At 34.4% G+C, this 24,466-nt stretch overlaps 1 protein-coding gene across 3 annotated transcripts in view; it reads left to right on the forward strand.

Annotated features, from left to right (window-relative positions):
- Positions 1-24,466, forward strand: part of SMAP1 (small ArfGAP 1) — a 162,200-nt gene that overhangs the window by 42,827 nt on the left and 94,907 nt on the right. For 2 of the 3 annotated variants that reach the window (XM_045867072.3, XM_054505422.2), the window contains exons 3-4: positions 12,409-12,494; positions 20,704-20,779. In XM_045867072.3, coding sequence (XP_045723028.1) covers positions 12,409-12,494; positions 20,704-20,779 — 162 coding nt within the window. Of the gene's footprint in view, positions 1-4,843; positions 4,965-12,408; positions 12,495-20,703; positions 20,780-24,466 lie in introns of all 3 variants that reach the window. The other variant, XM_064597754.1, reaches the window with a different exon arrangement.

The raw sequence follows: 24,466 nt of genomic DNA on the forward strand, positions 1-24,466 counted from the left end.
TAAATAAATAAAAAATCTTAAAAAAAAAAAATTTCTCTGTTGCTAAACAAGTCATTAAAATTAAAGGTATTTCTTATATTGGTGGTTATGTTGTGCCCATCTTCACTATTAAAATTGGGATGTAAAGGATTATAAAAGGTAGGGAATGAAAGTGGCTAAATATATTGAGGAAGTTTTCTCCTCCTTGATCCTCTGACATAGTGTATTTCAGATAAAGTTATGACACATTTTATTCTTTAAAAACATACTAATTTTGTGAAATAAAATTGCAGTTGATAGAAGTACAGCATTCCTATGAGGTACCTCTGCCATCCTTAAAAAATAGAAAACTGGAACTAGAACATTGATATAGAGTTGGGATTTAAATTTAACTTGACTCGTCCAGTTGTGCAGGTTTGTTTTAATTTATCACACCATTTTTAAATCGTTAAAGGAAGGTGAGATAAGTTACTATGATTTCCATGGGCGTTCTGCAGAGGAGAAAGATGCATTAAGTAAAATATATTATTAAGATTAATTTTACAGGGAGGGTATGTGCTATGGTGAGCGCTGTGAATTGTGTAAGACTGTTGAATCACATGTACCTCTGAAACAAATAATACGTTATATGTTTAAAAAAAAAAAGAAGAAGAAGATAGCAGGAGGGGAAGTATAAGGGGGGGAAATCGGAGGGGGAGATGAACCATGAGAGACTGCAGACTCTGAGAAACAAACTGAGGGTTCTAGAGGGGAGGGGGGTGGGGGGATGGGTTAGCCTGGTGATGGGTATTAAAGAGGGCACGTTCTGCATGGAGCACTGGGTATTACATGCAAACAATGAATCATGGAACACTACATCAAAAACTAAGGATGTAATGTATGGTGATTAACATAACATAATAATAAAAGATTAATTTTACCTGTTTTTATTTTTGTTAATGAGACTACTTAATGAAAATTTGAAAGGATACAACTGGCTCAGATTATCTTTTTGTTGCACAGCAGTGGTGTATCTGTAAGATAGTTGTTATACCTTGCTGTGTAGCCACTGCAGACTTCTTTTGCTTAATGTTTGCGTGGTATTTCTTCTTTTTTTTTTAAGATTTATTTATTTATTTGAGAGAGCGAGAATGAGAGAGAGTACATGAGAGGGGGGAGGGTCAGAGGGAGAAGCAGGCTCCTCGCTGAGCAGGGAGCCCGATGCGGGACTCGATCCCGGGACTCCAGGATCATGACCTGAGCCGAAGGCAGTCGCTTAACCAACTGAGCCACCCAGGCGCCCCTGCGTGGTATTTCTTCTTTCATGCTTTTGTGTTTAACTGATTTATATCGTTAAATATAAATAGATTTCTTTTAGACAAGAAATGCCTTGTGGTATGCTCTTTTAGTATGTAGTTTCAAATTTTTTTTTTTAAATTTCAGTGACTTTTTAAAATTAGTTCAGTATTCTGTCTCCTTGTTTTCTTCTTCAGTGACTCTCTTACATGTATGTTGGATTTTCATTGCCTAACAGCAGTATTTGTCACTTTCTCTTGGATCCTTTTTATTACTTTTTTTTTAATTAAAAACTTTTAGGTCTTTTGTCTCTCCAGTTTTCATAGGCCATTATTCTGTTTATTTGTTCTCATGTTCCATTTTATTTCATATTCATTTCTGAAGTATTTTTCCTTTTATTTCTAATTCTTTCTTGAGTTTTCATTTTAATTCTGAATATTTCTTAATTTTTTTTATTACATTTTATTTTTAAGTAATCTCTGTACCCAACATGAGGCTCGAACTTAAAACCCCGGGATCAAGAGGCACAGTCTCCACTGACTGAGCCAGCAGGTGCCCCTGAATATTTCTAATTTCTGATTTAGTTGTTCTTTCATAACTTCACATGTCTTTTAACTCATTTAACGTGTTCTTTCATATCATGCATATGGTTTTTGTTTTGTTCTAAATTAGTAGGTGTACAGTTTTGATCTGTTTTCTGAGCATGTTTGTTCTAGAGTGGATTCATTGTAGAGATGTTATTCTGCTTCTTATTCTCTTCTTCTAAAACTTTGTATGAGATTTGACCTTGATTCTTTTCTGTTGATCACTTCTGTGTGTTATTAGTTTTCTTTACTTTTAAAAGGAATTGATATTCAAGATAGCTTTTCTAACGGCACAGACCTCTCCCTTCAGTGGTTTTGTGTAGTGTTTAAAAATAAGGCCTCTTGTTTTCTGAGATTTTTTTGCTCTGTTCCTTCTCCCACTTTTATCTGTAACTTCTCTTACTTTATTTCCATTTTTTTTTGTACTGCTTAATTTTGAATCCTTTCCCAGGACTTTCTCCTCAGGGTGGGGCCTGGTCCTAGGAGGGAAGTTTGGTGGTTATGTTATGAGAATTCATAGGGGCTAGATTGTTTCCCCCCCCATTTCAAGCTTATTGTAGACTGTATGTATTTGCTGTTGGATTGGGTAAAATGCTTTTCAGTTTCATGTGCTTTCTTCAGACTGGTTCACTGTAATTTCAGTTTTTATCTCTTTACTATTTTAGTTTTGTTTTCAGATCTACCTGGCCCCCCATTAGTTGCAGACATCATGCAGGTCAGTGTTTGTTAGTGCCTCGTCTCTACCTCATAGCATTTTGGGGTTTGTGGGGATACTCCATCACCAATTTTTGTTGTAAATATTGTCCATGGGGTTTTGGTTTTTCTATTTAGTGACTCTCTTTTTTGTTGTTGGTGGTAGTGGTGGTGAGAAGCCTCTGGGAGCTTTAAAAACTGTCACTGCTATTCCAGAATTCCTGACAAGCAGTATTTTATAGAATAAAATTCCATTTTAAAAAAAAGCTAATTTGAAGACCTCCATGATTTAATGACATCTGACCTGTATGTGTTAGAATATTATTTACTCTCTCAAGGTTTTGGCCCTTAGATAAATTTTCATAGTGCTTTATAGAACCAAGGACATAAGCTTTCAGTACACAGTTCTTGGTACACATTTATTCAAGAAAACCCCCAGTCAAATAACTTTTTTCTTATTTTGTGGGAGGAGTGCTCATTATTAATTCTATCAAGCTGACAAAATTTCTCAAATCATGGCCTAATGTACAAACTTCTAAAGGTGATTGAGATTCAACTTCTGCCAACTCCTTGCTAGGATCATTAAATTGTCTTCAAAGAAGAGCAGAGCAAGGGGCAGCTTACAGCGTTGGGTTTATGTATTGCCTGTATGTGCAGAGTGAGGTGAGGGAAGAAATGTGATACTGTCTGTAACAAAATTTAATTTGTGAAGTTTAATAAGACATTTGCATTTTTAAGCAATCCGTTTAAGAAAAAGCTGCATGTATTTTGAATTTGAATGTGCAAGATTATGACCTGTGTTTTCCTCTTGATTTTTTAAATTGTTTTTAAGGTTAACATTTTAAGGTTAAAAAGTCAGTGATAGTTTTTAGAATTCTCTTTTTCTAGTAACTGGCTATAGTTCTTGAGTCAAAGCAGTGAACAAAATGGTAAGATATTACTTAGTGGAAGTCTTTGTTCCAGTTTAACTGTGTTCATTCTATACTGCCTAATCTAGATAGAACTGAGAGAGTGTAACTAAAGGACTACTAAACTCTGAAGAAAAAGGCTTATATCTCCATATAGAGTGCTATATTTGGTAGGAAGTTGTTATGTGGCAATGAATGAATACCTATATGAATAGATCATCTGAAAACATTAATTTCATTGCATATAATATTTTAGGGGTGCTCTTCCCTGTTTTGTATGAATATAAGAATGATAGAGGAATGCAGGCATAGTCAAAGGCTGGGACTCTGTAGATCTGGGTTCTAGTTATGGCTTTGTTAACTTAAATGGTTGGCTAATCTTCAGGAAGTTAACTTAGTACTGGCTCCTTTTTCTTTAAAAAAAAAAATCAGTATCTAGTGCTATGGTAAGTTTTCAACATATTTTAAAGATGTCTCATTACTATTTTTATAGTGACCTTTATTTGCTTATGGATTTCTAGAAGTATACTACAGTATACACAGGGCCTTCTAAGGCAGAAAGATGGAGAAACCATGTCGCATTTGAGAAAGTGAGGTAGTTTTCTATGACCAGAGTATTGGTCGCAGTTATGTGTGTTTCACAGGAGATGAAGGTGAAAGTTGCAGTGGTAGGTTGGTTTGGTCTTGATCCTGTCAGTGATAGGGGGTGAGGATAGGGACAGAACAGGGAGCTCTTAAAATGTTATAAGTTGAAGAGTGATATTTAATGTTATGTTCCTTTTAAGAACCTAAATCTGATGGGCTTGTTCCTGCAATGGCCTAGGCAGTGGGTGACTAGATCTGGAACTAAAGTGGTGGCAGTGAGGTTGATTAAAAGGGGGAGGCTATAACAAATATTAAAGAGTTAGAATCACTAAGACTTCTGACAGAAGAGGGGAGAGAGTCCAGGATGACTTCTGAGCTGGGCTTTAAGCACCTAGGATGAAAGTAGTGGTTTATTCCTAGACTTCAAATGGTATGGATTTCATAGTAAGTACAGATTACATAAGAGTGTGAAGTAAAGCTTTTCCAACTTTCTCATAACAATGTTTAATTTTACTGCTTTTAAAAAAATACTTTCTCTGAATTTGTAACAACTAGCAAATGCTGCAACAGATAGGTTCTGAGAATATCTAGAAATTGTGAAAAATATGAAAACTGGTACCTCTAATTCCACATTATCATTTAAGATTTTTAATTTTTAAATATATTTGGTTTACTTATTTTGTTTTTAAAAATAACAATTAAAACTGAAAGAGAACAACTCCCCTAAAACACAATTTTATGAAAACTGAAGGAATGGACTCTGTATTAAATATTTACAAAGAGTTCCTGAGACCAAAAACGGTGGCCCTTCTTTTCCAGCAGCTGGAATCCAAAAGATCTTGAAACCAGTCCTGAAAAGCTTGCTCCTATGCAAGAAATCCTGGTGGCTTTTGAGAGGAAGATAGAGAACTATTCTGGAAAATTTCAAGTGGTAGTAGAGGTGAGTCACTGACATGAAGAATTTGTCCAGGGACTACAAATACTCATTTTCTCTTTTTAATTAACATTTAAATATATATATATATATATTCAGATAAGGCAGTTTGAAAATCTTAGTCATTGTGTTCTAAAATTTTAATGAATAGAAAATAGTAGAATAAGTAGTATTCCCTCACCCACATAAAAATAAATATGTTGAAGTTTTAAGAAGCAAAAAGAGATACATTCAGTGATGTAACTTCAGCAATTCTGTTTCTTTAAGAAGATGATGATACTGGGAAAAGATATGATAAATAAATGCCATATTTATACTTTGTATTTTGAGTGTAAGATATACTTGGATGGGATTTTTAAAAATGTATTAATTTGATTTGATTCATAACCTCTTTGATCACTAGAACACTGTGTTCTCCTAGTAGGAGTGGAGAATACCAGTGAGGAGGAAGTCTCCTTGTTTTGACTCACATGCTGCTTGAAAACCCTGGCTAAGCTTACTCTGGATAATATTTTATTTAGAAACAATGCAGGATTAATAAGCCCCCTTAATTATTTTATTGTTTTGGGGAATTAGAAATACATGGACATGGCACAAACTTCAAAGGGTGCAAAAGGTGTAAAGTGAATAGTCTTCCTTCCACTTCTGTCCTTCAGACATCCAGTTTTCCTCCATAGGAACAACCATATTTATCAGTTTCTTGTATACTTTATCTGAAGTATTTTATGCATATATACAAACATATAGGTAGTGTATATTTTTAGCTGTTTTCATATCCTTGCATAATAATCTTTGACCTTGTAGGTGAGATTCCCTCCTGCATCTATTCCTCAGATAATTAGGTAGAAGAGTTTTAATTTACATAGTTTTACCTCCAGATTTAATGTAGACTTGTAGCACCTTTCCAGATTTAATGTAGACATGTAGCACCTTTCCATTACACACTAACATGTAAGATTCTATTGATTATTTTAATATTTTGCATTTTTGCCATTGGGAATTTAGAAGATCTAATTGCCGCATTATAACTTAATCATTTGCAACAGAGCAGTTAATGATCTCAGTCCTTTATTTTGTAGCTGTTATTCTTTTTCCCACTTATTCCATTTCTTAAAATAGCCAGTAAACTCCAAAGGGCAAGTCAGTACACACAAAAAATTTTGAAAACTATGCAGGTAGCTTCCTGAAATAATACATTAGTGTGAATTCTAGCTGTTGACCAGGTACCACTTAGTGTCTGAGGGAGAAAGTGCAGGAAACATTATGGGGACAGATAGGAGGTAGGTACTGAGAAAAGAGAGAGGATGCACAAGATGAAAGAGAGGAGAGGTCCAAGGAGCCATAGTTCTTAAACATAGCTACTGAACCTAGACTGGACTGTATTCAGCTTTAGTTAGCTAATGCAGGTAGAAGTCATACCCTGAAGTAATTACATCACTTAGTTGGAGTCCACAAAGAGCTCTGCTTTCCAAGATTTTGGTAGACTAAAGAAAGGGGGGAGAAATGACAAGTTTTATTCTCAGGAGAATGAATTATTAACTTGGAATTTTAGGTGGCCCGTCATTTATCTTGCCATTTATTGTTATTTCCTAATATTGAGAAAGACTTAAACTTAGACACATTTTGTTTCTATCTGTTCCTGTTACATCTTATCTTTACATTTATTGCAAGGCTCTTTTCTCACTAAAGCTGATTTTGTGTGCTTCTTAATTATTAGTTTTTTCATTGGAGATGCCCCCATTGACATGAAACAGTGATTCCTGTTACATTCGTTTGCCTACTTATTGATTCTGCGTATTTTCTTTATATCTACTCCCACTTTTTGTGGTATTTGTTACTTTTTTCGGTTATTTTTATTACTTTTTAAATTGAGGTACAGTTGACATATAATATTACATTAATTTCAGGTGTACAGCATAGTGATTTGACAACTCTGTATGGATAGTAGCAAGTGTAGCTACTACCATCTGTCACTGGTTTTGTATGTTTTAGTTTATTAAATTGTACAAATCCCATAAATAAATGCCAATTTATTTATTTTTTTAAATAATTTATTTGACAGAGAGAGACACAGCGAGAGAGGGAACACAAGCAGGGGGAGTGGGAGACGGAGAAGCAGGCTTCTGCAGGGAGCCTGATGTGGGGCTCGATCCCAGGACCCTGGGACCATGACCTGAGCCGAAGGCAGACGCTTAATGACTGAGCCACCCAGGCGCCCCACTAAATGCCAATTTAAAACTTTAAATTGACAACCCCAATTCACTTCAGTCTCTTTAAAACATTAAAACCTTAGAACTCATTTAGAATATAGGTTTTATTGTTTTTAGTGCAAAAACTAGGATTGGGTGAAATGTTTTCTTCTTAGAAAGTTTCAGAAATAGAAGTGTTTTATCTGCATTAGATTGTGAAGGAAGTATGTTAGCCTGTAGGTGTTTCTCAGCATTCTAGTTCAAATAGTAATTTTTGAAATTGAATCTCAGGCGATATGAGAGTCTTTGGGCAGGTGTTGTTTTATGTATTGGATTAGGTGGAGAAATTAAAAAAACACAGATTATGGATTGACAAGGACAAAATACATTTAAGTGTAGGTTTTGAGATTCTTAAGTGTGATTTATTATACCATTTTCAGGTGAAGCCTCCCTTTGCAATTATAATGGTGATTTTGAATGAAGACGGTTCAAGCAAAAAGTACAATATAAAATTGATCTTTCTAGGAACATACAATGTATAAAATGAAGACAGATCAAATTTGAAAATGAACAATAAGTAACACTAATTTTAAAGTATGTACTACCTAAATGGCATTTATCATAACTGTGAAGTACACATTTCACTTACTCTTCAATATAAATATATATTTTTCTTAAAGTAAAAAATGCATATTGACTATTTATTATGTTCTTATTATCATTTGTCAAGAATTTCAGTATATTTTCTGCTCACTTAATATTTGACTGTTTTTTAAAAATCTAATTTTGAGATGAACTATGGTTTATTAAGTAAATACCCATTTAAAAATATTTTTAAACAAACAGTAGAAATTTTGACTTAAGTAATTAAGAGTCCTCTTCCTCCCTTTTTCATGTTTGAAGTGTGAGAGAAAGAGAAAATTTACTGACAGAATTACATGCCTTCTGTAAAGCCAAAGAATTTTGAAAATTGGTAAATTTAAAAATTTTTGATAGTCTTCTTTTTAAGATTTTATTTATTTATTTGAGAGAGAGAGAATGAAAGAGAGAGCATGAGAGGGGTGAGGGTCAGAGGGAGAAGCAGACTCCCTGCTGAGCAGGGAGCCTGATGCGGGACTCATCCCAGGACTCCAGGATCATGACCTGAGCTGAAGGCAGTCGCTTAACAAACTGAGCCACCCAGGCACCCGATACTCTGTTTGATATCCTTACAAGTATTCCTCCTTTTGGAGAAGTGAAAATAGGTTTGGAAATTTAAAGTTTTTCAGAATGGTGCATAATATTAGGGTCTGGCTTGATTTCCAGGAAGCTAGATGGTAGAAGTTAAAGTAGCTAGCTCATTACCCATAACTGAAGTCTCATGGTAGTTAAAAATAATAAAAAATATAAAACTTACTTTTTCTTTTAAAATTAGTGTATTCCCTTTATCATCCCCCTTCCCCCATTTCTTTGCAACCAGTCCACTCATCTCAACTCTGGAAAACTGAATCATAAATTGCCAAAAAATAAACAACTAAAATTCTCCTTTCCAACAGTGCATTTTGCTGAAGCATTTTGGTTGAGAGACTCTAAAAGAAAAGCAATAATATTTTTGTAACAGGAATGATGTTTTAATAATGGAGGCAATACTTACAGTGTTCTTCTGTTTTGTGGTGGAATTTCCCGGACACTTACTTTGATTAGCTGGTGCCTGGTGGTAAGGATTGGGACTAGGGAGCTTGATCCTAGTCTGAACTTTGTAACTGATTCATTGTCTTACTCTAGAGAAAATCATATAACCTCTTTGTGCTTCAGTTTCTGTATCTGTAAAATGAGAACTGAGCCTCTAAAACAAAGAGCCCGGTGTTTGTAAGTCCTGCAGGAGGTAGTCCCCAGTTCCATTGGTTGCAGCCTGAGATCTCTAAACTCCTGAGGGCCGATGTTGGTTCTGTCAAGAGTCAAATACTCATGGAAACTAATAATCTTGGGCCTGTTACTTAACATCTTGCTACTTCAGTTTCCTTTCCTGCCAAAATAGGGTAATAATGCCTAAAGCAGGGTTTTTTGGTTTGTTTGTTTGTTTGTTTGTTTTTTGAAATTTACAATGGTGTGTGTGTGCGTGCGCGCACGTGCGCACACAATTTCTCTAATATACATGCAATTTATAATTATATATATGTAATTTATATATAAAAGTAAAGTATTGAGGCTAATGCTTATCACTGTAATTGTTAGGCTGTTTTCATTATTTTCTTCCGAGCGCTAGACAGAGTTTGCTCTTCAGGGCCAATAGAATAAGTTTTCATAAGTGTTCCATGTGGCCCTTAAAGGTAGTGTTTTGAAACTTTGATACTGACCTTCCTCCTACACTACTTCTGCTCTTTAGAAACCTAGAAAGCATCTGAGCCTAACAATATCTTCTTACAAAACAATCTTTATGTATCTGTGATGTCACTGAATCCTTGTTCCCTCTAATCCCAACTGACACACACACACATGCACCTGTACCCAGTCACTTTTTGGCAGCGGTCTCCTGTAGAAATGGCTCGTTATTTCACATTACTTCTCCCTTTCAGATTTTTATACCTCTTTTTTTTCTCTCCTATCTGATTGTGATGGGTAGCATCCCTAGAACAACAGTAAATAATTTGGTGTAGTACACATATATGCCTCGTTCCTAATTATTTTTTATTTTGTCAAAATATTAAAATAAAGAGAATATTTTATATGAAATGTGTACTATCATATTCATTGACCATAAGATATCTCCGTGAAAAATACCTCTATTTTATGGACTCATAAGAAAAAATTATCAGTTACAAGACACTATCAATTTTAAGATGTATTCCTAGTTCATTAATCTTAAAAAAGGAAGAAAAATGTAACTTAGGGTCAGTGAGATATGGCATACATAGTAGATACTGTTTTTAGTCTTACTAAATTTTTTGTTAGAATTTCCATGTATTCTTGTTTGCTTGATGGAAACTTTTCAAATTTTTTTACTTTCATAGTTTCTATGAGTTACTTTTTGCTTTATTGCAGATATTGTGCAAACTAAGAGGCATTTTTCTTGTAGTTTTTCCTAAATGTTTAATGCCTTTATGATTACATAACTCGGATCATCTTTACTTCTAAATTCCCACCATGACACAAAGGTAAAGCATCATTTGAATACTTGAGATGGGAAACATTTTTTCTTTTTTCAAGAAGGGTGGGCTATACTGAAAGTTTCTTTTTTTTTTTTTTTTTTTATTTATTTGTGAGAGAGACAATGAGAGACAGAGAGCATGAGAGGGAGGAGGGTCAGAGGGAGAAGCAGACTCCCTGCTGAGCAGGGAGCCCGATGCGGGACTCGATCCCGGGACTCCAGGATCATGACCTGAGTCGAAGGCAGTCGCTTAACCAACTGAGCCACCCAGGCGCCCTATACTGAAAGTTTCTAAGCTCTTCTCCCCACACACAGAATTACAAATTAGCTCTACTCATATGTATGCTAGTATGTGTCATGATGTAATAGAGCCCTCTGACCTTATACTGTCAGTTCACCTTACACAGGTTTTCCCCCTCAGCTTATATACCCCTGGGATATATTTTGCCTTAGCTTCTGTTTTGTCTCCAAAGCTAAATAACAAAAACTGTTTCATTCTTTTTCAGTTTACTCTTCCTTATATTTCCCAGCCCCCTATTACTTCCCTTCCTTATGATCTCATTTACTCTGAAAGAGTACTTATGTTGAGGTGGGTTAGAATAGATATCCAGAAATGAGAGTATATTAGTATTTTGCATACCTTAAAACTCTCAGTTGGGAGAAAAAAGGGTCATTGTATTTTTTTTAAAAGGTTTTATTTATTTATTTATTTGAGAGAGAGAGAGAGAAAGAACACGTGTGCGAGAGTGTGCAGGGGGAGAGGGACAAGCAGACTCCACACTGAGCGTGGAGCCCAATGCAGAGCGGAGCCCAAGGCAGACCCTGAGATCATGACCTGGGTTGAAATCAAGAGTCAGATGCTTAACTGATTGAACCACCCAGGCGCCCCATGTCACTGTATTTTTTATTTGAAGGAAGATGGTTCTGTGTACACTTCAGGGCTACAACTCAAGGTGGACAATTGATTATCTGTTAAACCTGGATTGTCTTCTTGGGGGTGTGGGTGTGTGTCTACGGAATCAGAAGAAAAAAGAAGGAATTATACAGACTGATCTTTCTACCAATTAAAACATTTTCAGGAACCTAAACTCTGTGTAAAACATTTTACATGTATTCATTTGTAACATGTATTCATGTAAAATGAATAATGTTTTGTTTGTAAATGCTACTTTCTAATGTAGTAGATTATCCAGGAAGGACTGTTTGGCTAATCCTTACAGAAGATACTGAAACTTAAACTGGTTTAAGTGATTATCAGATTATTTTATGCCTCCTGAGTAGTTCTTATTCTTGGGGTTTGTAGATTTTAGGGAAGCTTTGGGTCATTGGGTAATGTTTTTTGTTTTGTTTTATTTTTTTGTAGGGAGAGGATCCATAGCTTTCAGCAGAATCTTAAAGAGATTAACCCCAAAGCAATTAATCCACTTCTGTAGAGTTCTAGGTTAGCACGTTTCTTTTTTATCTGCTCTCCATTGTGATCCTGATTGTAAATCATGAAAACCCAAGAGTATTCTGAAACTCAAAACAAAGAAAAAAATTTTTTTTAAATTTTATTTATTTATTTGAGAGAGAGAGAATGAGAGACAGAGAGCACGAGAGGGAAGAGGGTCAGAGGGAGAAGCAGACCCCCTGCTGAGCAGGGAGCCCGATGCGGGACTCGATCCCAGGACTCCAGGATCATGGACCTGAGCCGAAGGCAGTCGCTTAACCAACTGAGCCACCCAGGCACCCAAAACAAAGAAAATTTGATCTTGAGTTGTTACCCTTGGAAATGGCAGTGCTGTTCAAGTGGCAAATCTAAAACAGTAATAAAACTGCCATGAACTACCAGGGAATTACTTTTAGGAAGTAGTGAATATAAATAAAGATGGTATTGTTTTCACAGAAAAAGACATTAGAAAACTGTGGGTCTACATAAGTTGAATAAATGTGAAGAATTAAAAATATGCTTCTACTTTGAACTTGAGTAGTTTCATAGTTGTGATTTATTTTTCTGAGAAGAATATATATCGGAAATAATAAATGTTACTTTGTATTTGTGTATGTGTGTGTATGTATATGTATGTATATATAGGAATTACTTTTTAATATTCATATGAATAATGAAAGTACTTGATTTTTCTTTTTATTTTAGTGCATGCAAGATATGGGAAATACTAAAGCAAGACTACTCTATGAAGCCAATCTTCCAGAGAACTTTCGAAGACCACAGACAGATCAGTATCCTTTAAACTTTATTTATTGTGGATTTTAAAAGAATTAACTCATTTTTTATACTTCGTATTTGAACTGTTTGTATTTAGGAAGATGTGAACTTTATAATACTGTTATTTATTAAAGATCGAAATTGATTTGCCCTGAGCTGTGCTTTGTATGCAGTTTTTAATAGTAATACATGATTTGCATAGTATTTTGATGTAATTATTACTAAGTGTAAAATATTATGACTGATTCTTCTTGATCTGCAGCTCTTGATTGGAGAGTATATGTTGTTTATTATTTTAGGGTATTATTAGAGATTTGACTTGTGAGCATCTTGAATAATTTTAAAATTCATTTCTAAAGAGATTTTCTTGATCACCTTTATATAGTAATCATATTATGTTAAGCAGTTTGACATGTACGCATTTAAAATTGCAGATCACATATTTAGTGCAGGTGGACCTGCTGAAGTAACTTATGCTAATATTTATGGCTGACATTCCGTCTTTGTTACAGGTTTCACAACCGTGTTTGCTTTTACAAATCTGCCGTAATGAATAAGTAGAATATTTTCTCACAGGCGTTTTAGTCAGATGTTTTTCACATTTGTTAAAGAAAATCATTTGATTATATAGGGTTTCTCAACTTATATTGAAGTTTGAGGAAATAGCTCATCAAAATTGATCTGTTCTATAAAATTATCAAATTGATTGTAGGTATTTGTGATTCTCTCCAAAGGTGATATTTGCAGTTTTTTTTTTTTTTTTTTTTAAAGATTTTATTTATTTATTCATGAGAGACAGAGAGGGAGAGAGAGAGAGAGAAGCAGGCTCCCAAGGAGCAGGGAGCCCGATGTGGGACTCAATCCCAGGACCCTGGAATCATGACCTGAGCCGAAGGCAGACGCTTAACCATCTGAGCCACCCAGGCGCCCCGGTGATATTTGCAGTTTTGACAATAAAATGTAGTTTCTTAAAGAGCAGTTATATATACCTATTTTTATACTAAAACAGTTCATGTGATCAAACAGTGGAAAAAAAAATGTGATCTTAACAGAGATACAGGCCATTATATATATTTTTATATTTGTATAGAAACCTTTTAAGTTATATTTAAGAAGTTAGTATTTGTATTTGGCCTTTTGTGTTTCTGCTCCCCCCACTTCTTCCCCAAAATTTAACAATCTGATATCCAAGGCTGTTTTTATTTAGCAAGTTCCTAGGGTAAAAGTGGTAGGTACATTTCAGACATAACAAATTGTGTGAGTAGAGGTATGAATGTGTGAGGAAACATGACATTTTAAGGTTTTGATGTGACAGGTTCACGTTTAGTGGGGCAAGTGGCAGAAGAAGCTTATTTTCCAGATTGTGAAGGGTTTTTGGTACCATATAGAAGCAGTGTGGACCTCATTCCATGGGCTCATGGAAGCTGAAGGATTTGAAAAGCCATGAAGGGTTTTGAAGCAGGAGAAACATTAAAAGCATTTACTTCTACCATAAGGAAGATTAGTCAGAGGAGACCTTGGAGTCAGAGACCCATGTAGAATGCTAGTACAGCCTTGAAATGAGCAATGATGAAGTTATAAATTAGATAATTAGATTGAATTAGATAGTGGCATTGAGAATGGATAAGAAAGAATTGGGAATATTGGAAAGAAATTGGGAAAGCAGGAGCAATTGGATTAGGTTGAGATTGGCCGTGTTTCTGAGGAAAGATACTGAGATGACCCCAAATTTTAAAGCTTGGTGGAGGTTCTATGGGTGAGATAAATAAAGCATATTCCCTGAGAGAAGAAATTCAGTACCAGATAAAGGTTGAAGGGTCAGAAATGAAAGGTAATGAGCCATACTTCATTGCTTTGGGCAGGTTGAGGTGTCTGTTGGACATATACATGGAGATCCCAATTCAGTAGCTAGAAACATGGGTCTGGACCTTAGAAGAAAGCAGGAAATACAGTGCAGATTATGGAGTGATTTAGCATGTAGATGATAGCATGTAGATAGCATGTAGATGATTGAAGTTTGTTTACTCAGGGCAATAGTCCTTTATTCTTTTTTGTGTGTTTTATTGAGAAACTTGGGAATGCTGTTTTCTTTCTCCTCTGAAAAGTGAAGGCCTAGGGCAGAACCCTGGAAAATAGAGCATAGTAGAAGGAAATATAGCAGAGCAAACAAGTAATGTCCTGGGTGGTTTTTACCAATTGCTTGCTAGTTGTATTTATTCTCTTCTCTCTGGTTCTCACCCCCAAGCCTGAGTTGACATATAAGATCCCTCAACTGGAAGAATCTCCTTTTTGTGGAAGTTTGTACGTGTGTTGGGGTTGGTTTGGTTTGAGTTGAGTTTTTTTGGATTTTTTTTGAATACTGCAGGGTAGTTTTCGGTAGTATCCTTTATTTAGTTCCTTGTGGGTGAAAGTGGCTTCCGAGTTATTTAATACATCGTCATGATTCCATATTGTTTTCAAAGAAGCCTGGAAGATATTCAGGAAAGGACTGTATATTAGCTTCTTGGTATCTTCTTACATTGAACTATGTTCTGTGCACTATTTCGTGTATGTTGGTAGGAATATTATTTAAGTAATTACCATTAATTTTATGATGATCCTTATAGAAGTAAAGGATTAATGAGGTAGTGAGTTATTCTGATATTTTTGCTGATATATTTTTAATATTTAAGTATTTATATTTAAATATTATAAATATTTACCTAAACATTTCAGGGAAGAGAAGATTTTTATAGTGAATTGATTGGCATTGGGTAGGATTACATCCTTGACCTTTAACACACTGAAGATACAGCAGCTAAAGTAGTCTTATTGCTTAAAAAAGGTTTGCTGGGTGCCAAGCACTGAGCTTGGCCTTTTATCTTCATTATCTTTTTAGATTATCCAAATAACCCAATGAACTAGAGCATAATATTTTCATTTTGGGGGTTGGGAAGGATGGGATGCTCAAAGAGTTATTAAGAAACTTCTCAAAGCTTCCAGACTTTTCCTTCTGTAAAAGGGCACTTGAATATTTTTTAATGATAGTCTGAGTAAAATCAGTGTTGCCACTTTGAGTCTTGATGGCCTTTAAAAATAGATAGGCTTATGGTTGGGAACTCTGCGCTAGATCATAAGGTCTAGGTGTAGATTACAACTTTTAAGTACCTGATGTAATTCATTTCAGGCTTTTGGATTATGTATATTTTTGCTATTGTTTACTCAAACATGCATATTTGATTTTTCAAACTAAGTGTTACTTCTAAAGTGTTTACAAATTATGATCATATTTATATGAGGTTTTGATCTCTTACTGTTCATAAATAGATAATCTAATGGTTGTCAGAAAATAAAGAGGGATTTTGTCTAAACAAATTTGAGATAGAGGACTATAGAGTATAAAAGGCCATGTCCCAGACCATGAGATCAGCCCCTATATCTAATATAATACTATGGCCTTTAAAAATTGTTTTACCTTAAATATTACAGCAATATCACTTTATTCCCTTCTTTTAATTATGAAACATTGTGATTTGGAGGTTTTATGAGGGAAACTAGTAAGAAAACTAGTCCCCTTTATTTCATGAATCATTCTAAATTTCATTGCTCTTTGAAAAGCCTAACATCTCTGCATTTTTATTGATTTAAATATTGTTGCCTCATCCCCAGAGGCAAGTGGAACCAAACTGAGTAAAACTCACATAATATGGGGCCTCACTGCATTCTTAACAAGATTTGTCACTTTTTAAAAGCTTTACAATTTACAAAGTTATGCAAAAGCTGCTGTGAAAGTATAATTTCTCATGTGGGATGTGTTTAATTATAGGCTGCATGTACTAGTGCATGACAAATGATAAAGCTTTACATTAAGCTTTTCATTATTAGGGTATTTCATCTTATCTAAAAACTTTAATTACTTCAGTTCCATGAGGTCTGTTGTGCACCAAAGCTAATCAGCAGTTTTTCTCCTTTGAGCTTTTCAGGATTTTATTGCTGTCAGTGGTAATGTGTCTGGAATTGGAAGATTTTGTTCTCGGGACTAAATATTAATTTAATTGTCTTTAAAATGGTATCTTTAAGAAAAGGGAAAAAAATCTCAAATTATAAATAAATACATGTTAAAAGATAAAATACAAAGTAATGTTAAACTTTTGGGGGGCTTGTATAGTATCATTTGTTAGTTTTGAGGACAGGGACAGTTCAGGGTACTGTGTTGAATGTTTTGTAACTGTAGGCATGGGGAAGATTCTGGGGTGTTTGTTTTTGTTTGTTTACTAAATGCCAAATCAGCCACATAAACTTGAATTGTTATTAATATTTCCTTACCTTGATTTCCTGAAATTATTATTCTAATTTTTTGGTTGTATTATTGATGTCTGTCAGTAAAAAAATCCTTATGTCTCAAATGACGCCTAGAAACTAGAGAATGAAGATGAATATTGACTGATCTCCAAATTCATTGGTTCTTTTGTTTTTATCAGTTGCTCATCTATTTAAACTTGATGATATGCAAGCCATCTTAACCCTGAACATGGTAGTTCCCGTCCATTACCTCCATCTACCATGGTAATAAGAGCTAAAAATTAAATAGCACTCACTACGTGCCACACACTGTTCTTAGTTCTTTACACACACTAGCTTATTTAATTCTTACAATAATCCTGTGAGATGGGTCTTAATGTTATCTCTATTTTAAAGGAGAGGAAACTGAGATACAAAGTTATATAAAAGCAAAAGCAAGCTAACTCCATTTATTGAATGCTTATTGTCTGTTAGGTGCTGTGCTAAAGGCTTTATATGTATTATTCCCATAACTCTTAACAACTTTGTGAGTTGAGTAGGATTATCTTTTTTTATGTATCTAGGTATGGGTTCAGCAGATTAGCTGACTTCAGGGTAACAATAACTGCCAGTTAAATAACAAGTGCCTACTGGTACCAGAAAATGTGAGGGTGTACGTTGGGAGACCATCTTCTTCGAAAATCAGTACTAGAGTCAGCATATAATGCAAAACTGTTATCAGAATGTCCATTGAAAATTCCTTAAGTTGTCTGTAGTGACAGATTGTAGACATAGAGATGATCTGTAAATCCAACTTGACTGTTTTTTGCCCTCTTGGGCAAAATTGGGATACAATTCAGGAATCAGTAACTACAGGCCTATGAGCCAGTTCCTGTTTTTGTAAATAAAGTTTACTAGAACACAGCCATGACCATTCATTTATGTATTTTCAAGGCTGCTTTGGAGCTACAAAGGCAGAGTTGAGTAGTTGCAACACAGACCATCTATCCTTCAAAGCCTAAAATATTTACCTTCTGGCCCTCTAAAAAAAATTTGCTGATCATGGCAATAAATCATTGTTTCTTTAGGTGAATTAACAATGACAAATTGGCTTGCATTTGGGACCTTGTACAAATATACATAAAGACTGTGTGATATGTTCTTGCTCTAAGAGTACGTAGGAACTGAGAGCAATCAAGAATATAGCATGTTCCCTAAATCACCGTCCTTTTTCAGATGACTCCCATGGAACTTAAAAAATGTACTCTGTGGTGTGCTTTGATTGGTTTTTGAAAAGTATTGTTTTATGTTAACAATAGGAAGATCCAAGTAAGTTCTCTTGCCCTAATGATTTATTTTATTTTATCTTATTTTAATATCCTTGGAAAACATCAACTTTTGTCTCAGAATTTTAGAAATTGTTTACTTTTTAGATAATTTCTGAGAGGGTTTTGTATCATGAGCAGAACCAGATCCAGCTATATTTGAATTATTTATATAAAATACATTAAGTATGAATTAAGATTTCACTTATATCTGTTATTTCTGAAAATTCACAGCAACATGTGATTTCACCAGATGTTTGTATTGTTTTTCACTCAAAAATATGGCATACTTAAAATGTTTGCCTTTTTCAAATTCAGTATTTATAAAACATCAGAGTTTTCAGTATTTTAGCTTTACTATTGGTTAAATTATTTTATATATTCTATTTCTAACTTTAATGAGTTTTCTAAGAGTAATTTTTAAAATCAAACAGTGATCATTTTTCATCATAAACATTTCATAGATGAGAGTAGTAAATCTTTTCAAGCTTTAAGGTGTAGTATACTCTAAACAATATCTAAAATGAATATTGTTTCTATCTTTAAGAAGGAAAGATGTCAGTATTACTTTCTCTGATATTTAATCATAAAAATTATAATTTAAGAATTCAGATTTCTAAAAATTTTCTGTAGTTAAAAAAATAGCTGTATATGTATGCTATATTGTATGTTATATAACTGTAAATATAATTGCTGCTAAAATACACAAATTTACAAACATATATGTACAAATAATAAATATATTCCATATCATCTGAAGTGAAAATGACATCAGGCTAAGTGAAGTCTATTTTCTTTCCCTTTTTGTGGAGGTAAATAGTTGTCTCTACAATGAAAATTGCTCAATATATCCATATGCGTACACCTAATCTAACAGGCCAACTTTTTTTGTTTCATTTTTTTCTGTTAAAAAAATAGAAAAATGTAATATTGAACTTGGATTTATAATCATGAGCAAACTTAACATTTAGCTTATTTACAAGTTTGAGTAAAGTAACATTATAGCATTTTATGGAAATATTGGCATATTTGTGGTAACTTTTTGGTATTGAATTGGCTGCGAAAATTTTCACATACCTAAATAAGCAGCCTGATGGCAGATTTGGGGCCTTTCACTTTAAAAGGGTCTCCAAGGGTACTTTGAAAATACCCTCCAAATTTAACATTCTTTTCTAGATTTTAAAGTATTTATTATCATTAGCATAAAATAACTGACTCACAGATAAACTGGTGATGATCAGGAACATTCTGAAAACACTGATGCTAAACATTCCTGGTTTTGAATCACAACTCTTCCTTGTACTGTAGAATCCCAGACTTTTTAAACTTCCTGTGCCTCACTTTTGGTTGTGAAATGGTACCTACCTTATAGGTTGTTTAAGAGGAAAAAAGGAGATAAAGATCACATAAAGTGCCCTTCACATACTCACGTTGTAGAAAACTGTCTTTAAAAATAGCTTTCATTCAGCTTACTTAAAAAATTAAATGTTTAGATTTCCTTCCCTGGCCCCCTTTGAGTGCTTTCATAATACCCCAACTTTTTAATATCCACTGTGTATTCGTGTGTCAGCTCTTTCTGTTACCTATTGCCTCAACTGTCAATTTAAAAGGCTGTTATTAATTTGTGACAAGGAGTTTTGACTGAAAGTGTATTGCTTTACTGCTTCAGGTAACTGTTCTTTTGAACAGAAGGATATCTTAATGGGGATCTACAGAGAGATTGTATTTCAGTATAATTCACATTTCCTTTGTAATTCTGTGTATTTTATTTTACGCATTTAAAAGCATTGTCCCAGGAAGGAGTTCATAGGCTTTGCCTGACTACCAAAGGGGATCATGGTGCTAAATGGAAAAATTCCCATTTTAGTGAAATACGATAAAGTAGTGATTGAGTGGTAAGAGAAGTCTTCAATATCAGATAACTCAAAACTCTCAAATCCCACTAGAAATGGCTCACTCTGTCAACGTATAAGGCTAGTCCAACCAACTCCAAAAAATTAAATAGTACTGACTTTGGTTGTAGCTTCTTGACTTCTCCATTCCTCAGCTTTGAAAGGAAAAAAAAAAAAAAGGCCTCCATTCTTCTAAAACACGGGGAATCCTCTGTGATGCAACCAGGGGAAGCCATGTATTGTGGGAAAGAACAGAAGTATTGGAATCACAATTGTTAAATTTTTCTGAATTGCTAATTACTTATCTGTGATGTGGAAATAGTATATATATTACTGGGTTGTGGAAGGATTAAAAGAAACAAACTATCGACAACACATAGCATACAGCGTTTGGTACGTTGTGGGTACCGCATGGCTATTAGTTTCCTTACACTGAGAATTTAAAATGAAAGAGTTTGGTTGGAGGTGGAGATTTGGGGAGTGTGGTGGAATTGAGAAATGTGGTTACTTTTCGTTCTAGAATTGGTTTAGGTGGTTTTGTTGAATGGGGAGAACTCCCTGAAAGAGACTTTCTGTGGCAGAAAGAAAGGTTACAGAATTTAGTTGCAGAAATAGTGTGAGAGGAAAGCACAGACTGGGAAGGAGGAAAATTGACTATAGAGTGTAGGCGTTGTGGAAAGGAATGAATAAAGGGGAGTGTACATTGTCACTGAACTCATGCTTTTCCTTAAGTTATCTATTTTCAGAGCAGTGGAATTTTTCATCAGAGATAAATATGAAAAGAAGAAATACTATGATAAAAATGCAATAGCTATTACAAATGTAAGTAAAATCTTCATTTCTTTCACCGATTGATATTTGTTGAATAGATCTCAGACTTTTTTTTTTAAGATTTATCTATTTGAGAGAGAGAGAGAGAGAGAGAGAGAGAGAGAGAGACAGAGAATGGGGGGAGGGGCAGAGGGAGAGAATCTCAAGCAGACTCCCTACTGAGTGCAGAGCCTGACTCAGGGCTCCCATTTCACGACCCATGAGATCATGACCTGAGCCAAATTATTAGTCAGATGCTTAACCAACCAAGCCATCCAGGCTCCCCCAGGCTGCTTTAACATACAAAGCAGCTTAATTTTTTTTTATTGTAAAAATATATTTAGTTACATACTTTTAAAAATTTGAATATTGGAATTTTTTTTTCACATATTTATGAGCTCTCACAAAGCAGAACTCTTGATTCAGAAAAGAATGTGTTCTAAGTAAGAGTCTAATTGCTATTAAATGCCATTTGTTAAGTTAATTTATGAAATTTGCAAAAAGATAAAGTCACTAATTGGGAGGGAGGGAAAATATTTCACTCAATTCTGGAAATGGGTGAAAAAGAAACAAGGCAATTTATCCTCTCCTAAGGGCTTTAGTGGATGTATCCAGACTGATATATATTAAGACATGGCATTTTAATTGGTTATTAGCAAGCATTTTGATACCTAATAGTTGAGACCTCATTGTAGTGATCAGTTATATCTGTTTCTTTTTAGTTTTTTTTCTGATTGATTTTTCTCATTCCAGTTAATTACAGTTTAAAGCTAATGGTCTTTACTATTATAGTTGTGTTTGGGGGGGGGAGGGGCTTTGATTCCTAGATTGATAAGCCATGCTGTAAATAGTTAGTCTTGTGGTTAAGTAGTATGTCCAGCAATTTGGAGACAGTAATTTCATCTCATTTTGTATACAAACTGGGTTTTCTTTTCAGTCTGTGGAGAAGCAATATACTAAAAAAATTAATAAAATACTAACAAAGTAAGAATATTTTAATACATTGTTTTTGTTCATGAAAAAAGTCTTATTAAAAGTGTTTAAAGTATCATTAATGTATATTTTGAAACAAAGATACCTTGTATATAGAGTTTGGGCTGCATTGGATATAGGATAGGAAATCTTTTGAAAGAATGATAAAAATTGATAGTTTTGAGAATGATACTTATAATGTCCATAAAATTAAGTTTAGTTGTAGTATTATGGGGGGGAAAAGGACTGACTGTAAAACATAAGTAATATATTTTCATATGAAATTTTAAGAAATCGTTTTAATGTAGTTTATAAAACATATGGCTTTACTTACATATCCTTTTTTTTCCTTCAGGTGTTTTTTTTTTTAATTTTTTTTTTTTAAAGATTTTATTTATTTGCGAAAGAGAGAATGAGAGACAGAGAGCATGAGAGGGAGGAGGGTCAGAGGGAGAAGCAGACTCCCTGCTGAGCAGGGAGCCTGATGTGGGACTTGATCCCGGGACTCCAGGATCATGACCTGAGCCGAAGGCAGTTGCTTAACCAACTGAGCCACCCAGGCGCCCCTCCTTCAATTTTTTATTTAAATTCTAGTTAGTTAGCATACAGTGTAATATTGGTTTCAGGAGTAGAATTTAGTGATTCATCACTTACATATAACATCTAGTGCTCATCACAAGTGCCGTCCTTAATTTTCCATCACCCATTTAACCCATCTCCCACCCTCTCCCCTCCAGCAACCCTCAGTTTGTTTTCTGTAGTTATAAAGAGACTCTTATGTTTTGCTTCCTTCACATTAGACCTCCTTTTAAAAAATCCTAAACATTTTTGTTGTTTTTAATTATATTTATAGAATTTTTTTCCTTCTTGACAACAATTTGGAAATTATCTAGTAATGTATAGGAAAACAGTTTTATCTTTAGAAGATACCTGTTGCTATGGAATCCCCCCCCCAGGTGTGATAATAGTATTATGTTCAGTTAAGAGAATTTCTTTATTCATTAAGAGATATGTATTGGGATAAAATATTTAGGGATCAATTTAATGATACCTGTAACTCATTTTCAGATAATAATAAATAATTTTAAATGGTTCAGTGAAACCTGGCAGCTGAGTGTATGTGTGTGTGTGTCTGTCTGTCTGTGTAGCGAGAACAATCATGGCAAAATGTTAACATTTGATGAATATTGGTAAGGTTTATAGAGAAATTCATTCTACAAGTTTTTACATTTTTTGTAGGCTGAGAATGGAAATTTCAAGATAGAAGATTGTGTATTCTTGAGTTTATATTATTCATATAATGAAGATTTAGAAAAGGTCACAAAAATCACATTTAACCCAATGGAAAATGTATTCCACCTATTCATTTATAAGCAAAATAATAATTTTTTTAAAAATTTATATTCTAGGGGCACCTGGGTGGCTCAGTTGGTTAAGCATCTGCCTTCAGCTCAGGTTATGATACCAGGGTCCTGGGATTGAGGCCCCGCATCGGGCTCCCTGCTCCACAGGAAGCCTGCTTCTCCCTCTCCTCCCAGCTTGTGCTCTCTCTTGCTATCTCTGTCACTGTCTCTCTCTCTCAAATAAATAAATAAAATCTTTAAAAAAAATTTATATTCTAGCAAGTTTAAAACATTTCTTCCTCTTTCATGGCAGTCAGTGTGTAAACAACTGATTTTAACATATCACTAAGAATTACATTATTTATATCTGTTTTTTGGTCTTCAGTAATAGATTGAACATTCATTCAAGTTGTTTCTGATCACTTGTTATGGTCCCAATCTCCTGGTATACTGAACCAAAGAGGGCATGACCTTTGTTTTCAGAGAGATTTAATTTCATTGTGGGGATGAGACTAGGTTAAAAAAATAAACCTGAGACAAAGTATGAGTATTGTATATCTAAGATAGTTAAGGAGCGCTAGTGCATTTAAGGGAATATCTAAGGAGAGATAGTTTGAATACTAATTGTACTAGTTGTACTCTGATAAAAAGATGTCATGAGTGGCTCTTAAGCTTGATATGGCTGTTACCCTGATATTAAATGGCTCCAAATTGCTTTATCTTTACAGCTTTTGTGTCTGATTTTTATAGTTTTTCTGTCTTCTCTTAGCTGGTATTTTTTAGTGTTGCCAGTAAATGTAACTGCCCTTATTATTTTCTTATTTTAAATAAGAGTAAGGGCCTAAAGATTGACCTGTTTATATAAGACAGTAATTTAATTTCTTAAATTTAAATTCTTAAATTTAAAAGGATAAAATTTCTTTTATCCTTTAAAAAAAATGATAAATTTCTTGCCCTTCTGAAACATAAATATTTCACATTGTTGTGGCAAAATACAAAGCAATAAACTTAAAGAAAACAGTGGCAAAGAGTTCTTCTGTTTTTCTGTGATATTGCCCCCATGCCTGTCAGGCCATTTAATGAGTCCATGAACTAAGCCCCATAGGAATCCATCATGTAGAGTCTGAGAATCTAGGATGGTACTTCCTTTGTACCCAGGGATTTATTTGTAGTTGTAAAAACTGACTTCAGCAAGCTGTTAATAAATGTGGTATCTGGTCATATAAACATGGTGCTTCTGAGAAAGCAGGGAGGGTTGTATGTGCTGCTTTGTGGAGGGAGCTTGTGGTATGGGCTGTATGGTTTTGAGTGCTGTTGCAGTACTATTAAGTGTGAATTAAGGGAGGAAGCTGAAAGGGGAAAAGCAAAGTTTAGATAAAACAAA

The sequence above is a fragment of the Mirounga angustirostris genome, unplaced genomic scaffold (assembly GCF_029215605.1).
Source record: "Mirounga angustirostris isolate CCGP_5_RB_7025 unplaced genomic scaffold, mMirAng1.0.hap1 SCAF_8, whole genome shotgun sequence".
NCBI classification, from domain to species: Eukaryota; Metazoa; Chordata; class Mammalia; order Carnivora; family Phocidae; genus Mirounga; species Mirounga angustirostris.